This window comes from Hippocampus bargibanti, linkage group LG02 (genome assembly GCF_051943395.1).
Source record: "Hippocampus bargibanti isolate YZ-2025 linkage group LG02, ASM5194339v1, whole genome shotgun sequence".
NCBI classification, from domain to species: Eukaryota; Metazoa; Chordata; class Actinopteri; order Syngnathiformes; family Syngnathidae; genus Hippocampus; species Hippocampus bargibanti.
Genome location: NC_142735.1, coordinates 32268461 through 32285645, shown reverse-complemented (window position 1 = coordinate 32285645; position 17185 = coordinate 32268461). Strand labels below are relative to the sequence as shown.

The following is a 17185-nucleotide window of genomic DNA, read 5'->3' as shown; positions in this document are numbered from 1 at the left end:
CGTCGGCGTGTGACGTCACCACAATGCCAACTGGCGATTGGTCCCTTTCAAACCTCGCGGGCTGCTTGAATGCGAGAAAAGCAACTCCACATTTCGAGTGAACTGAGTGGAGAAGCAGAAAGCAGTACCGGGCGGCGAGTAACCTGGCAGGTTGGTGGATCATGTTATGGCACCTTAAAAAGTTCTGCGACTAGTCAAAATCGTTGCTGGTTTTATTGCTTTCTTCCCTTACCCCCGAGTATAATTGCTCTTTCGGGTGAAACCGCGCCTTTATAATCTCCCACAAGGTCGCAGCAAACTTTCGCCTTCGTCTTGTCTTTAATATTGTTGCCAACCAACCCCCTCAAAAACACAAAGAAGGCCGCTGTTGTACATACATCGACTTTGAGGGGTCGAATATTAGAGTCCAAAGCATGTCTGGCGCAAACCGAAGCCAGACCATCGACCTCCAAAACCAAGAAAACGTGCTGGCCAGACTGCGATGTTCGCTCAAGCCACGGTCGGCAGATTCGGAGAACCAAGAGAACGTCCCTCCCAAACCAGCGACCACCAGGACCGTGTTGGGGGCTCTGCAGAACAATCTGCAGAGCAAATCCCACAACCAGCGCGCCCACAAGAAGGTCAGTTGGACTCTCTCCCCGCTTTTTGTAGCCTTCCCCGCTAGTTAGCTTTGCCGCTAAGCTAAATATCCTGTATAAAAATTGAGTTCGCACTATCATAGTTACTTCAATGCAATCATTGACTTGACTGTTTATTTCTTTCTTGTTATAAGCGTAAAAGTGCGTTTATTTGCCAAGTTCATAACCTACCATAACCTCTCAAGTCCGCCATTTTATAACTTCCATACTTAATGAATTCACTCTGCAGCGTGTCTTACTTTCGAAACCAATATTAGTGTGTGTAAAGAAAACAATTCCCAGTTTCTTAATTTGAAATAATACTAAAGTTAATGTCACATGTTTAGTGTATACACACCACTCACTTTCCTTTTTTAACACACGACCAGGCATTGTGATATAACCCTATTGTCCGGTATATCAAACTGTCTTAGTTTAACTACACCAAATCAAAGCGTTTACTTAATCAGAAATTAATTCCAATTGGCACCCATGTCTCTGTCTGTGGTGGCTTGTGCAATAATAATACATTTAATTTCTAAGCCCCTTTCCAAACTCTCAATGACACTTTACAGTCACAGGATTTTTTTTGTGCGGGTGAGCAGCGGCAGCCATTCGCGCCAGCGTTCACTCTACCCGGAAGTAACACAGCAGCAAAGCTAGAGGAAAGAAAGGAGAAAGGAGGGGGGAAAACTACATAAATAATATGGCAACACAAAGACAGAGTCCTTCATTCTTCTGCACTTGCTGTACCCTCTTTGGTTATAAAGCAGTTCTCGATAAGAGGAGAGGATCGACGCATCCTTTTCAGCAGTGGCTCAGGGACGTCATGGTGGAATGTGCACGTCGACTGCAAGCTAAGCGTTGAAAGTAAACATGAAGCTGTAGCATCCATTGATGAAGAGAGATTCTCTCACATCGCCTGTCCCATCCATCCATTTTCCGGACCGCTTATTCCTCATTAGGGTCGCGGGGGGTGCTGGAGCCTATCTCGGCTGTCTTCGGGCACGAGGCGGAGGACACCCTGGATTGGTTGCCAGCCAATCAATCGCAGGGGGCACAAAGACGTTTCCCACAAACTGTAAAGACATTCCTCCCAATCAAAAACTGCTGGCTGAAAGGTGCAACTGCTCAGCACAGTCTCCTCCTTGATGAATTTGGTGGCCAGAATGCTGAAAAACAATCCGTATCCATGCCACACAATGCACAACAACACAAAGTGACAAAAGAAAACACAAAAACAGGGCAAAAAAAGCAAAGCTCATGAGAGCACCTGCTGACGGCTGCCATCTTGGGGAAACAAAATCAACAATGCATGCATTGAAATAACAGCCCAAAATAGTTTTAAATTTGGACCAAATAGTCAAGATGCAAGCACAACACAGATCTATCTACTTAAGTCAACATGCGTGGAAAAAAAGCATGTCACAGTGGGAGTAACTTGAATTAGGAAATTAATAATGTGATTAATTTTAAGTAAGAGTAGCAATAAAGTTAATGTTCATATAGCGCAAATCTTTCTTAATTTAACAGGAATCATCACAGCAGCAGCAGTTGTGCAAAAATGAAGAAATCAGCAAAGTCACAAAGCCGCCTCACTTCCAAATCTATGTGGACCGTCCCTCTGACGCCTGTGCCAAGAAGCCATTTGGTGGAAGGACCGCAGAGGTTGAGGAGCTTGTTGAGGATTCTCCACTGAAGATAGATCATGCCGTCACACGTCTGCGCCAACCTCTGGCAACCCTCGACATCCCAACACAGGCCATGGACGTCAGCTTTGGTTGGTAACAACGCTGAACCCGTTCAAAATTTCCAAATTTATTTATTTATTTTATGAATAACTTGAACTGACTCTTCTTCAGACTCTCCCATGGACATGTCCGTTGTGGTTGAGGGCGAAGAGAAGACTGTCGACATCAAGGAGGTGCCGGAATATACTGCAGAGATTCACACATATTTAAGGGAGATGGAGGTCAGACATTGCATGGCTACAATGTTAAAATTAATCATTTTTTATATGTACAGTGATACCCCGGCTAAGAACGCTTTAGCTCACGAATTTTTCGCCTTACAAACATTAAATTTGCAAGAATCTAATCTTGGCATGCCAACTATTTTTCGGGAAACACACAGAGCGCCACAATGAGTCATGTGTGTTGCAATGAGCCAGGGACGAACGATCAAGATAAACCCATTAGTGTCTTTCGCGAACGAGCCGGTTCTTGGAGCTCCTAAAATGGCAGCCGGCTTTTTTTTTCCTCTTCCCCTCCCCCAGTCTTTGTGATTGGTCAAGATCCGTGGAGGAGGGGGGGGGGTGCACGCAGCAGTGAGAGGGGGATTATAGAAACACACAGACACGGAAGGGAGACGACAGAGCTTGAAACAAAAAACAAACGTGAAATGGTAAGAAAATGGATAGAAAACAGTGAAATTTTGACTCATTTCAACTTTATTGATAGTCCAAAGGCAGAGTGTAGACTGCATGGTTAATATATCCTATCAATCAATCCTCCACTAATAACCCACACATGCCATCTGTACAATTTGGAGAGAACATACAAGCAAGGGAACCAGCTGTTACTGAAGTTTCTAGCGTGTCTGCCTGCATCTGTTGCTGTTGCAATGTCCCAACTAAGATGTACAACCCAGAGTTCCTTGAGACACTTGATGCAAAAAGCTATCCATTTCATCAATCCATCGACCATCACAAACGTAAATAAAACTACTTTACAGTACAGTTTATTTCTTAAATTATAATACCATAGCACATTTATTATACATAAAATGAGGTATATTGTGTGTAGTTTTAAGGCTTTAGTTGAAAATTAGTCATGTAACGGCATCTGCCGGAGAGGAAAAAAACAGACAAAAATGTGAAAAGTCAAACTACAGTCGTTTGGTGAGGAATATTCACAAGCATTTCCAGGGGTTGGAAATGAGGTGAAAGAAGGTTAAAATGATATGAGTTTGCGTTGAAAATTAGTTTCGAGCTGTTTATCTATTTCCTATCTGTTTGCTATCTACTAATCTTTCGATTAGCTATCATTAACTACCTAGCAGGTTATCTATTAGCTAGCTAGCTATCCATGACCTATATAGCTAGTTCTCTATTAGCTAATTTATCTAGCTATCCAGCTAGCTAGCAACTATCTCACTAGCTACCTAGCAATGTATCTATTTCATATCTATTAGCTATCCGTTTGCTATCATTAAACAGCTTCTTCCCCCAAGCCATTAACTCTTTGAACTCTTTCAACAGTAGCCAAAATGGAACTGTATAGTGCCACTTAGCAGTTTTTTTTTTTTTTGACAACGATACTAGTGCAGCGTGTTCTACCGGAAACAAATTCCTTGTGTGTTCTACATACTTGGCAATAAAGATGATTCTGATTCTGATTAACTATCTAGATAGCTATTGATTAGCTATATAGCTAGCTCCCTATTAAATAATTTGTCTCGCTATCCAGCTATCTCACGACCTCACTAGCTATCTAGCTTGGTATCTAACTAGCTACCTAGCTATGTATCTTTCTTATCTATTAACTATAGTTAACTACCTAGCTGTCTATCTAGCTAATAGCTAGCTAGCTATTGATTAACTATAAAGCTAGCTCTCTATTAGCTAATTTATCTTGCTATCCATATATCTATCTCATTACCTCAGGAGCTATCTAGCTAGCTAAGTATCTAACTAGCTACCTAGATATGTATCTATTTCTGATCTATTAGCTTTGTTTGCTATCGTTAACTATCTAGCTAGATATCGATTAGCTATATTAGCTGTGTTGAATTTGTGGTTTTATTTTGTCAAGTGGAACGCAAATAGGTAGGGAGCTAATAGCTAGAGCTAGCTATCTATTTGAGTTACTTCCGGTGAATGTTGGCGTGTGCGGCTGCCGCTTGCCACCCACAATAAAAACTTATCCTATGACATTGAGTTTTCATAGGTGCTTGTCAGTGAAATATATTATTATTATTTATTGTTATTATTCCTCGAACAACACAAGCCCCTCATCCTCAATTTGTCCGGATTGTCCTGCAGGTGAAGTGCCGTCCGAGGTCGGGCTACATGAGGAAGCAGCCCGATATCACCAACAGCATGCGTGCCATCCTGGTGGACTGGCTGGTGGAGGTTGGCGAGGAGTACAAACTCCAGAGCGAGACACTCTACCTGGCCGTCAATTACATCGATCGCTTCCTGTCATCCATGTCGGTGCTGCGTGGCAAGTTGCAGCTGGTGGGCACCGCTGCCATGCTGCTGGCATCGTAAGTTATTTTAAACTGCGCCGTCGCCCATTCTGTCACGTTGCTCTACCTCGTTTGTTCGTACATGCAGCAAATTCGAGGAAATCTACCCCCCCGAGGTGTCGGAGTTTGTCTACATCACGGATGACACGTACACCAAGAAGCAGGTGTTGAGGATGGAGCAGCTGGTTCTCAAAGTACTCTCCTTCAATCTGGCGGCGCCCACCATCAACCAGTTCCTCACACAGTACTTTCTCCACCAACCTGCCGGCAAGCATGTGGAGAGCCTCGCCATGGTGAGCCCCGAATACCTTCGGAAACATGACTTGCCTCACACTTGTTCCTGGAAACGTGCGTCGATACAGGGATGTATATGGAACGACCTTGCGCCATTAATGCATTTTGACAGCCACTGGCGCAACTGTCTATTGCAATTAGCACACATTGCTACATGATCCGCGCCACATAGGACATACAGTAATATATTGGCTTACGAACACTTTTTTTTTAAATTTTTTTTCCTTTTGACTTCCCTTCAGGGGTCACCACAGCGAATCAATGTTCTCCATCTAACCCGGTTTTGTGCAACTTTAAGAATGTTTAATTCTCGAATATAATCTTGGCATACAAACTATCTTTCGGGAAACACACGGAGCGCCACAATGAGTGGGTTATTTGTGGAGCCAGATTGATGGGGTATTTTAACCTTGCAGTCTCCACACTCTCTTTGAACTATCAAAGTTGAAACAAGTCCAAATTTCACTGTTTAACCAAAGACTGGGGTGGGGAATAGAGAACAAAAACAGTGGCCGCCATTTTCTTGTTAGAACGGGCTCGTTCACGAATGACACATCACTCATTGTGGCGCTCCGTGTGTATCCCAAAGAATAGTTCATATGCCAAGGTAAAGTTTTCATAAATTTAACGTTCGTAAACCGAAAAGTTCGTAAGCCAAGAGGTTCGTAAACCGAGGTATCGCTGTATAGGATTTTTTTTTTCCAGGCCTCGTTTATAAAATTTGAGTTCTCTTTTTAGGTAGAACATTTCACGCGTTATATTCGAATAAATACGGTAATTAAAGAATCAAATTTACAACAACAATGACTTAAAAATGTTCGTTCTAAAGCCGTGATTGATAGAAGATACATCTGGCTTTTCCGTGATCCGCTGAAAATTGCCGAAAGAGATAATCGAATATTCATTTACCCATGGTACATTACCGAAACCGATGCAGAGACGGCAAACCAAATTCCCTCACAATGTTGTGACGTACATCGATCTATGCTATTAAAATCGGATGTGTGCCATATTTTCCGGACTGTATGGTGCATCGAAAAGCTTTTTTTTTTTTTTTTTTTTTTCCCAAAAGTTCCTGATTTATTTATCCAGCTATCTCGCTAGCTACCTATTTGCTATCTAGCTCCCTCACCGGCTAGCTATCTATTGGCTATTAGCTATGTATTGGCTAGCTAGCTCGCTTTATATCTATTTGAGTTACTTCCAGGTTGGGTGAACGCTGGCGCGTGTTGTTGCTGCTGCTGCTCACCCACAGAAAAATGGATCCTGTGACTGTCAAGTGACCTTGAGTTTTGAAAGGCGCTTATAAATGAAATGTATTATTATTATTAGAAAACAGGTGTAAAGCTGTAAAAAAACAGGCAGCAAACAAACACATGATTCCAATGTAGTGAATGAATGGAATTATTTCAGAGCTGTTGCAACATATTGTAAATCTTCAAAGCTAAGAAATTAGCTTAAGTCGACGCTAAGAAATTAGCTTAAATCGACGCTAAGAAATTAGCTTTAGTCAACGCTAATAAGAAATATTGTGCTCGGTCTGTTCTCTTTGTCTTTTCTGTAATACTCGTGAATATCAATATAGCACTGCATTGCATGTGTAGTAACTAAAGAAAATAGAAAATGTTTGTTTATTTCATGGATGAAGGAATTCTTTGACTTGAATTAAAATTATTTGTTGATATCTTAGAAAAATACATTTTAGTCAAATGTTTTGTTTTTTGTCCATTGGCGCTTTAGAAACATGATCCAATGAATGTATTTTGGTTCTAGCTAGTTCAATGGGCCCCATCCATTTTAGAATTGGCCCTCTTTTTCAGACACAAGGGGGCCACCGCGGCCCTTTAAAAAAAAAATTATAATACATTTCATTTTTAAACGCCTCGTTAGAAAGTCTACGATTTGAGCACTTCCAATAATGTACAGTGATACCTCAGCTTATGAACTTAATTTGTACCCAGAAAGTGTGGAAGGCAAAAAGTGTGTCTTCCAAACATGAATTTCCCATAGGGAACCATTAAAAATGAGAATAATCAGTTTCTGCACACCTCGTTCGTGTTTCCCGATGATCTCCTTTTTCTGCTGGACCATCATTTTCTTTAGTGCCCTCTTCAACTTAACACTAGCCTGTGGTGGGGTCTTTTTTTACTCCCATATTGGCAAAAGTACTCCACTCGATAATAAACCACGTCTACACTGAAAGGAAGTGGGTGTGGAAAACTAGTCCGCCAGCCACCCTGACGCTATTCGACCGTGTGGTTTGGTGTTCTTCCCTCAAACTAGTTGGTATGCCAAGATTATATACTCGGGAATTTAATGTTCGTAAGGCGAAAAGTTCGTTACTGAAAGCGTTCGTAAGCCGAGGTATTGATCGTTCTTGATTTGATGCTATATCAATGTTTACTCTCCAGTATCTTTGCGAGCTCAGCCTGGTGGATTCTGACCCCTTCCTGAAGTACCTTCCTTCCCAGACTGCTGCCGCTGCCTACATCCTGGCCAACAGCACCATCGCCGGTGCATCGTGGGTATGTTTTTCTTGTTGTTGTTGTTGTTGTTTTTTTTTTTAATCTGCAATCAGCTTTTAAGCTTTGGCACCAAAACAATGATCTGTCGCAGCCCAAGTCTCTGGTGGAGAAGACTGGCTACACTCTGGAGGACCTGAGGCCATGCGTGGATGATCTTCACCAGATGTACCTGAACGCACCGCAGCATGCTCAGCAGTCCATCAGGGAGAAGTACAAGACTTCAAAGTAAGGGTTAATGCCACAAGCATCATTTTAAGTGTCGTTTTTTTCTTTCTTTTTTTAAGTGATTCGTATGTGTTCGTTCTCTCAGGCATCATGAAGTTTCCACCATTGAACCCCCAGCGACTCTACAATTTGACTGAACACCCCCTTTTGAGATTTCTTCTTCCACATGTCACTTCTTTTTCCATTTGGATTATTCTTGCAAGTATTTGTACCAATTTCCACTGTTCATAGGTTTTAATCTGATTTTAATAATCAGACCAAGGTGTAAATACAAGCTGGTTTTTTGTAATGACTGGGTGTTTTTTTCCCCTTCCCCCAAGTCAACCTAGTTGTTTCAAGCAGGCGGATTATTTTACACATTCAACATGTTTGTCAGTTGTCTGTCACTGCATTTGAGTGACTGACAAATGGTTTGAGGTCATCTTGCCGCCCTGTCAACTAAGGCTCTTGTTAATAAAATTGACACTTTAAAACTCATCTGGTCAATGTCTTGCATATTTTGCTCTGAGTGACCACAAGGGAGAGGATTACTTCACATTATTTTGCTTCAAAGCATTGTGCAAAAATGTGTTTGGAAATGGTAACCCATTACATTTCGCACAGTGATTCCAACATTACTTTTTTGGCACTTATTGAATGTAATGGGGCATGAATACTATTACTATATCTTTACTGCAGGGATGCGAATTTTCTGCCGATAAGCGGATTTCTGACTGTTTGGATTTGCCTTTATTAGTCTCGCAGAGGAGAAATTTACATTTCACAGCAAGTGATGAAAGGAATGAAAGTAGAAAAACAAAATACATGAGCTGCTGGAAAGGCAGCCACTCTTGCGGTGCTGTCTTGAAGTCAAAAGAACAAAAAAAAAACTAAATAACATAAAACAAGACAAAAAAGCAAGGCTCATGAGACTGTCTACTCGGGCGCCATCTTGGACCAAAATGACCACATAAAACTAAGTATGTATTCTCGCTTTTTGCTGTTCATTTCATGTGTTGGCAGCAATCGCAATTTTGTTTGGACGATACTGACGCCAGTTGGCGGAACAAGCCATTTTGATTGGATGATCTTGACTTGGGTGCCATTGATGTTGAAACGGGTAAACGCCCTCTTTTGATATCATCTCATCCCGTGGCCTAGAAGGCCGTAGGGGTGCCATGATGGACATTTGGGCGTGTTTATGTCGGAACATGAGGAGACAACTTGTGGCAGTGTGGCATATGCCACATCAGGTTGAATAGACCGAAGGATTCACCTTTGTGAAGAGAACGTTCTCATTTGATAGATTCTAATTTGCAATGAAACAGTTGAATATCAGTGGCATGTTGACAAGCCCCATGCTAATGTTAGCATCATTATACTTCTGCGAGAGACAGCAGAAAGCAAACGATCATTCTGATCTTTTCGATGGAATTTTCAGTCGTGGGGAACAGAAAACCATTCATATTAATGGTGAATTTTATCTCAATTTTAAATAATACATTCTGACATTTTGTGGAAAAGTGGTGTGTGTGTGTGTGTGCGTGCGTGTGGCTCTCACTGAAAAACATTTCTATATACAGTGATACCTTGGCTTACGAACTTAATTGGTTTCCAGACAGAGTTTAAGGTGAAAAGTGTGTATCCCAAAAATTAACTTCCCATAGGAAACAATTAAAATAAGAATAATCTGTTCCCAGGTCCCCATAAAACATAATTTTCTAAGGCTTAAAACGACACAAAATATACATTATTTTATGCCGACTGCCTCTCTCTTTAATGTTTAAACCACCTCCCCTCACTGCTGCGTTCTTGACCAATCACATGGCTTTAACCAAAGACTGGGGGCGGGGAATAGAAGACAAAACTGTTGGCTGCCATTTTCTTTTTGGGAGAAGGCTTCACTTTCTCTGTCTGTAACCCCCTCCCCACAGCCCCCCTCACTGCTGCGTTCTTGACCAATCACGTGGCTTTAACCAAAGACTGGGGGCGGGGAATAAAGGACAAAAACAGTCGGCTGCCATTTTTCCTTGTTAGAACGGGCTCGTTAGCGAACGACACATCTCTCATTGTGGCAGCTCCGTGTGTATCCTGGAAATTGTTCGTATGCCAAGGTAAAATTTTCATTAATTTAACGTTCGTAGACTGAAAAATTTGTAAGCCAAGGGGTTCGTAAACCGAGGTATCACTATTAGACTTTTATGGCTCTCTTAGTCAAAAGGTTCCAGACACTTGCACTAGAGGGTACTGTTGGTCAGGTAATAATTTGTGATTTGAAGAAACGTATTGCCATTAAACTGTTTGAATTTTTGCTATCAATGTGTGGATTTTTTTACACTTATTGGGGCATTTTTGCACGTCGGTTTTGTTCTAGAGGAGTTTCATTGTATAAAGGAGTCAAGAATGACAGTTGATTCAACTCACAGTTATATTACTCATCAGAGGTTTGGTCACAAGAAAATGTTAGTAATAATAATACATTTTTAAGCGCCTTTCAAAACTTTCATGGTCACTCCACAGCCACAAGACAAGCCCCTCTGTGGGCGAGCAGCGGCAGCCACACGTGCCAGCGCTCACCCGGAAGTAACTCAAATAGGTAAAAAGCTAGCTAGCTAATATATAGTTAGCTAGATAGCTATACCACCAGATAGATACCACTAATAGACAGCTAGCTAGCTAATAGTTAGTCAGACCACTAATAGATAGCTAATAGATAGCTGGCTAGATACCTAGCTAGACCGCTAGTAGATAGCTAATAATAATAATACATTTCATTTCTAAGAGCCTTTCAAAATTCTCAAGGTCACTTTACATGTGACAGGAGTTTTTCTGTGGGTTAGCAGCGGTAGCCACACGCGCCAGCGCTCAATCAACCCGGAACAACCCAAATAGATACTAGTGTATCTCTCTTATTTATTATATATGACAATTATATTTTTTGTCAACATTTTCGCAAGAATAATTGAAGATGACATGTTTGATTTGCTTTCGGGGGACACATAAAATGATGTGGCGGGCCAGATTTGTTCCCGGGCCTTGAATTTGACACCTGCGATTCAGAGTGTTCCATGAATGGAATGCGGGTGTGAACAGTAATACCCTAAGAAAACCAACGCAGGCATGAAAAAGACCCTCTTCCATTATTGAAAATCTATCTCACAGATAAATACATCCATGGCCTTATAAGGTTGGATTTAAATAAAAGAAAAGCTGAAACCCTCACATTCTATGTTGACAAACCCCAAAGCGGTACAACACTAAATGCCCTCTCTCCCCCAAATTAAGATGGGATTCAGATGTTTACTATCTTTGGAATTGCATTTCAAATCGGATTAGATTGGATTAGCCTTTAATAGTCTTGCAGTGGAGAAATGGACATTTCACAGCAGCAAAGTGATAGAAGGAAAGGAAGAAGTCGAAAAACAAAATACAGGAGCTGCTGGAAAGGCAGCCACTCTTGCAGCGCCATCTTAAAGTCAAAATAACAAAAAAAAAAACTAAATAACAAAATGATGTGACACAACACAAAAGACACAGACAACCATTTAATCTTCAGCACTTTCTGCACCATCTTTGTTGCGTGAAGCAGTTCTAGATGAAAGTGGAGAGGATCAAAGCGTCCTTTTCACCAGTAAATCAGAGACGTCATGGTGGAATGTGCACGTCTGCTACAAGTTTTGAAAGCAAATATGAAGTAGCTGTAGTATCCATTGACGAAAAGGGATTGTCCTCGTGAAGTGATTCCCCATGAAAAGTCGCTGGAAAAGGTGGTGGACAGGGTTCGGAGGGTCCAGTAGGATTTCCGCCCTTTTCCGCGCCCTCGTGATCATGCAATTCCCTATTAAAAGTTGCAGGAAAAAGATAGTGGGCGGGGTGCGGAGGGTCCAGTGGGATTTTCCGCGCCTGCTGTTATCAAGTGATTCCTTATGAAACGTCGCTGGAAAAAGTGGTGGGCAGGGTGCGGAGGGTCCAGTACGATTTTCTGCGCCCTTGTTATCAAGCTATTCCCGATGAAAAGTTACTGGAAAAAGGTAGTGGGCAGGGTGCGGGGGGTCCAGTAGGATTTTCCGCCCTTTGCCGCGCCCTCGTTATCAAGCAATTCCCGATGAAAAGTCGCTGGAAAAAGGTAGTGGACAGGGTGTGGAGGGTCCAGTAGGATTTTCCGCCCTTTCTCGCGCCCTCGTTATCAAGCTATTCCCAATGAAAAGTCACTGGAAAAGGTGGTGGGCAGGGTGCAGAGGGTCCAGTAGGATTTTCCGCCCTTTCCCGCGCCCTCGTTATTAAGCGATTCCCTTTGAAAAGTCGCTGGAAAAATGTTGTGGCCAGGGTACGGAGGAACATGACTGTAATTCATCCAAAAATAATCAACATTTTGCTGTGATTTTATTTTTCCCCCTCAGTGACATGCATGCAGCCAGTGGCATGCGAGTCCCTCCTCCTCCCTTCTTTCCTTCCTTCCTTCCTTCCTTCCTTCCTTCCTTCCTTTTGCGCTCCTGCCAGGCAGAGTGAGACAGGAGCTCAAGGAAGAGGGACACTGTTGCAGGAAGAAGAAGAAGAAGAAAATGTCCAATTCATTCATGGAGACCGATGGGAATTTCATCACCTAGCGCTTGGCGACCTGTTGGAATGCCTGCGTTCCATCCTTGAGAATTTTTGGATTTTCTGCTGTTGTCCTTCTTGATTAGGGGAGCGTGTATGCGCGTGTGTGGCCAATGCCAGCCCCCCGCCAATTTCTGCTGGACTCCACATCGCTGCCCTTGCAGCTGGACTGGGGCTGGAACGTGAGCGTATACTTGGCCATGCTGCTGGGGTTGCTGGGGCTCATCATGCTGCTGCTGTGGATGCTCATCAAGCAGCTACGCAACTCGGTGGGCAAATCCAACATGCAGCTGGCCAGATCTTTCCGACAGCCCCCCGCCAACGCCATCGCCGCCTCCCCGCTTCAAAATCTCCGGCATGTGTTATGAACGGACCCCCCTCGCCCACTTTCTCTTCTCCTCATGGACTGATGGAAGGAAATCAATGCGATGGACTCCGATTGGCTAACCCTAAAAGGACATTGTATTATTATTACTGTATCTATTAGCTGGCTAGCTAGCTTTCTATCTATTTTAGTTACTTCCGGCTTGAATGAACGATGGCGCGTATGGCTGCCACTGCTCACCCGCAGAACCACTGATCCTGTGACTGTAAAGTGACCTTGAGAGTTTTGAAAGCCGCGTAGAAATGAAATGTATTATTATTATTATTATTATTATTATTATTATTATTATTATTATTATTATTATTGTTGTTATTATTATTCTGTTTAAAAACATTCACTGCCAGACGATGTGCAAAAATGTGCCCCCTTAAGTGCCAGGGTTTTTGTCATTGTCACACGAATTCCAGAACCCACAGAATATTGTGTTTTAGGACTACATCAACATCCAATGCAGCGTAAGAAACCCATTTTTCACAAGAAAAAAAAGAGCTAATTCCTAAGTGATAGGGGTCTGGAGTTATCTGCAATGGAAATGGGGTCAGCTGTACAAAAATTGGTCTGATGTGAATAATGTCAATCCGAAAATGTACAATGGGTCCTTCCAGGTCGTTTTACATTATGGTGCTCAGTTGAGCTATCTAGGCGATGACCTAGCTAGCTATATATTTGCTCTGTATAAGCTATATATGAGATGCGTATGTGGAACTGTCACGGCCTGGAATTGAAGCGGATTTATGTGGGACAGGAGATGTGAGACAATGTCTTGTCATCAATGGACGCTACATCTGCATGTTTGCTTTCAACATTTAGCTTGTTGCAGACGTGCACATTCCACCATGACCTCCCTGATCCACTGCTGAAAAGAACACTTTGATCCTCTCCTCTTTCATCTAGAACTGCTTCATGTCACAAAGAAAGGGTACAGAAAGTGCTGAAGAATGAATGTCTCTGTACTTTGTGTTATGTTATTTGTTATTTTGTTTTTTTCCCCCCAATTTATGTTACTTCCGGGTTGAGTGAAAACTGGCGCGTGTGGTGTGTGTCAAATATCCTGTCAAGTGTCTTTGAGAGTTTTGAAAGTTGCTTATAAATGAAATGTATTATTATTATTATTATTATACAGCTAGCTATCTATTAGTTATCTATTAGCTAGCTAGCTAACTTTCTATCAATTTAACCTATGAAAATGAATGAATAATAAAAAATTGAGTGAATGCTGGCACATGTGGCTGCCGCTGCTCACCCACAGAAAAACTGATCCTGTGACTGGAAAGTGACATTGAGAGTTTTGAAAGGCGCTTGGAAAAAAATATTATTATTATTGTTATTATTATTATTATTGCATTTTGTCTACTTTGAGCTATTTCCACCTCATTCTTATTATTACAGGACAACCGACGTCACCGGACAAGTTGTGTCCATAATTTGTAAAATGGCTTCAAATGACTTCTACTGAGCGTATTTTACAAAGATTAAAATATAGCTATATGCGGTGGATATAGCTATATTTTACGTTTTAACACTTGCGCTGAATATTCACGAAGTTTTGTTTTTGAGTTGGTGACAAGTTCGTACGTGACGTCACTAAAGGACCGCCCTTTACCGTAAAAAAAGACGCATTGTAGCGGTCCTTCCATCACGTCAATGTATTTTGCTGTATTGTTTGGTCTGAAAACCTTGTGTTGCACCCAAAAGCCACCAGAAGAGGGTGTCCAAGCTCCATATAAGAAATTTATCAGCCTGTGGAAACGGAGGTGGCTGCAGGAGGTCGCTATTTTGTGCCTCTTTTTCTGTGAGACATTCCCGTCAATGTTGCCTCAAAATGGCACGGAATAAATTCTTTAATCGATTGCAAACATGTATGCTTTCCTCTTGAGAACTATTTGAATCATATTCATAACTTTCTGAAAATGCCCAATTCGCAGCTCAATTTTTTGCAGATTTTGGACATTTCAAACGTTTAAAACGTTTTTCTGGTGTCAGTTAAAAAACAAAAAAGTGACGTCGGTTGTCCTTTAATAATTGTTATTAATGGTGAGTATAGTTTTAGCTTTTTGGAATGTTGCTGTGCCGATGACCATTTTGTGTTTGGGAGCCTTTTACTGAGCGAGTAGCTTGTTCTGTAGCCACTAAGGTACATAAGTCTTCTTGTGCCGGTTCCAAGCCCGCATAAATAAAGAGGGTTGTGTCAGGAAGGGCTTCCGACGTAAACCTTGGGCAAAATAAACATGCGGATCAAACCTCTGAAGATGGAGGACACTGATTCGCTGTGGCGACCCCTTGAAGGGAAAAGCCGAAAGGAAAAGAATATAGAAAGCTAGCTCGCGAGCTAGTAGTTAGCTAATAGATAGCTAGCCACTTAATAAGAAAAAATGATTGCCAGCTAGATAGCTAATACACTGAATGTCACTATTAAATACACAGATAGAAAGCTAGCTTGCCAACTAGTAGATGGCTAATAGATAGCCAAAAGAGGGGCTAGATAGCTAGCCACTTAGATAGCTATATAACTGAAAGATAGCCAGCTAGATAGTTATATAGCTAATAGCTAACTTCCTAAATAGTTAGCCAATACACTGAATGTCAATATTAAATACACAGATAGAAAGCTAGCTCGCCAGCTAGTAGATAGCGAATAGATAGCCAACAGATAGCTAGCTAGATAGCTAATACACGACACTGCAATGTCACGATTAAATACACAAATAGAAAGCTAGCTCGCTTTTTTGAATGTTGCTGTGCCGATTACCATTTTGTGTTTGGGAGCCTTTTACTGAGCGAGTTGCTTGTTCTGAAGCCACAAAGAGACATAAGTCTTCTTGTGCCGGTTCCAAGCCCGCATAAATAAAGAGGGTTGTGTCAGGAAGGGCATCCGACGTAAAAGCTTGGACAAAACAAACATGCGGATCAAACCTCTAATGATGGAGGTCACTGATTTGCTGTGGCGACCCCTTGAAGGGAAAAGCAGAGAGGAAAACAAGAAGTTGTTAATAATGATAATAATAATAAAACATTTCATTTCTAAGCGCCTTTCAAAACTCCCAAGGTCACTTTACAGTCACAGGACAAGTTTTTCTGTGGGTGAGCAGCGGCAGCCACACGCGCCAGCATTCACTCAACCTGGAAATAAATCAAATAGATATGATTCTGATTCTGAGATAGAAAGCTAGCTAATCAAGTATAGTTAACTAGACAGTTAACTAGACTTCTTTCCTTTCCTCTTCCTTTCATAACTTTGCTGCTGTGAAATGTAAATTTCTCCATTGCGAGTCGAATAAAAGTACATACACCCAATCCAATAAATGTCTTTTTAAAAATTCACGTAATGATTACAACAACGTGCATTTCTTCCTTTTATTCTTACAAAAAAAGAGCTAGATGATGACCACCGCTGTCTTCAAGTCCTTTGATAAATAAAAAAAAGGTCAGAAACTGAAAAAAATCAATCTAGTTATGCTTTTTTTGGGGAGGCCATGTTTGGATGTCAACTTGCAGAATATGAGAATTTCATGTGTAAAATTGCATCCTGTGTGTTGTGCCAACCCCCCTCCAAAAAAAAAAATCAGGAAAATAAATGACATGACATTTGTATTGAAAGTAACGAAATAAGTGTTATTTTGTCATTATTATTATTTTTGTCCCTATCTTACATTTATTACCCCCAAAATCCAATCTTATTTCTCAAAATATTACATTTTATTTTGATGACATAACCGAAATGTCAAAAATAAAAATAAAGAATTGTATATACAGGTAACATCTGACTTACGACCGAGTTCTGTTCTGACCGTACGGTCGTAAGTCTAAATGGTCGTAAGTTTAAATACATTCAAAATGTTTAATAAAGACTCGGAAGCTAAATGACTCGCAAACTCCCCACTCTGGTACCATCACACGGTGGATTGCTGTGCGAGAGTGAGATGCTGGCTGCCTGGCCAAAATTGTTGTATGCGTTGCCGGCGTGCTCGCGCGTTGCGGTGCCAAGCGTAGAATTTAAATTTCAAAAATAGGGTCTGCAGGTCGTGGTTGTAAGTACGGTGGGTGTAAGTTGGATAGATAGATAGATAGATAGATAGATAGATAGATAGATAGATAGATAGATAGATAGATAGATAGATAGATAGATAGATAGATAGATAGATAGATAGATAGATAGATAGAATGACTACGACATTCACGACTCGAGGCGGCAACAGCACTGTAATGACAATGATTACATGTTTACACAACAACTACATTTAAAACTACATTGATTTGCTGTCTATTAGCTATATAACTAACTAGCTGGTTATATAGCTCGCTACGTATTTTCT

The 17185-nt window shown here is 41.4% G+C and overlaps 1 protein-coding gene across 1 annotated transcript; it reads left to right on the top strand.

Moving 5' to 3' along the window:
• The first annotated feature begins 81 nt into the window (after positions 1 to 81).
• On the top strand, positions 82 to 8386 carry ccna2 (cyclin A2). Its single transcript, XM_089018484.1, has 8 exons — positions 82 to 620; positions 2151 to 2397; positions 2480 to 2589; positions 4660 to 4883; positions 4954 to 5158; positions 7571 to 7684; positions 7776 to 7909; positions 7995 to 8386. The coding sequence occupies exons 1-8, from the start codon at positions 414 to 416 to the stop codon at positions 8044 to 8046; spliced, it is 1293 nt and encodes a 430-aa protein (XP_088874610.1). The 5' UTR covers positions 82 to 413; the 3' UTR covers positions 8047 to 8386.
• Positions 8387 to 17185: the final 8799 nt, after the last annotated feature.

What these genes read in the sequence shown, in the direction of transcription:
- ccna2 (XM_089018484.1), top strand. Translation starts at nt 414, where the DNA reads ATGTCTGGCGCAAACCGAAGCCAGACCATCGACCTCCAAAACCAAGAA. An exon ending in CATATTTAAGGGAGATGGAG is followed by an intron (nt 2,590 to 4,659) that starts GTCAGACATTGC and finishes ATTGTCCTGCAG; the next exon opens with GTGAAGTGCCGTCCGAGGTC. An exon ending in CCATCGCCGGTGCATCGTGG is followed by an intron (nt 7,685 to 7,775) that starts GTATGTTTTTCT and finishes GATCTGTCGCAG; the next exon opens with CCCAAGTCTCTGGTGGAGAA.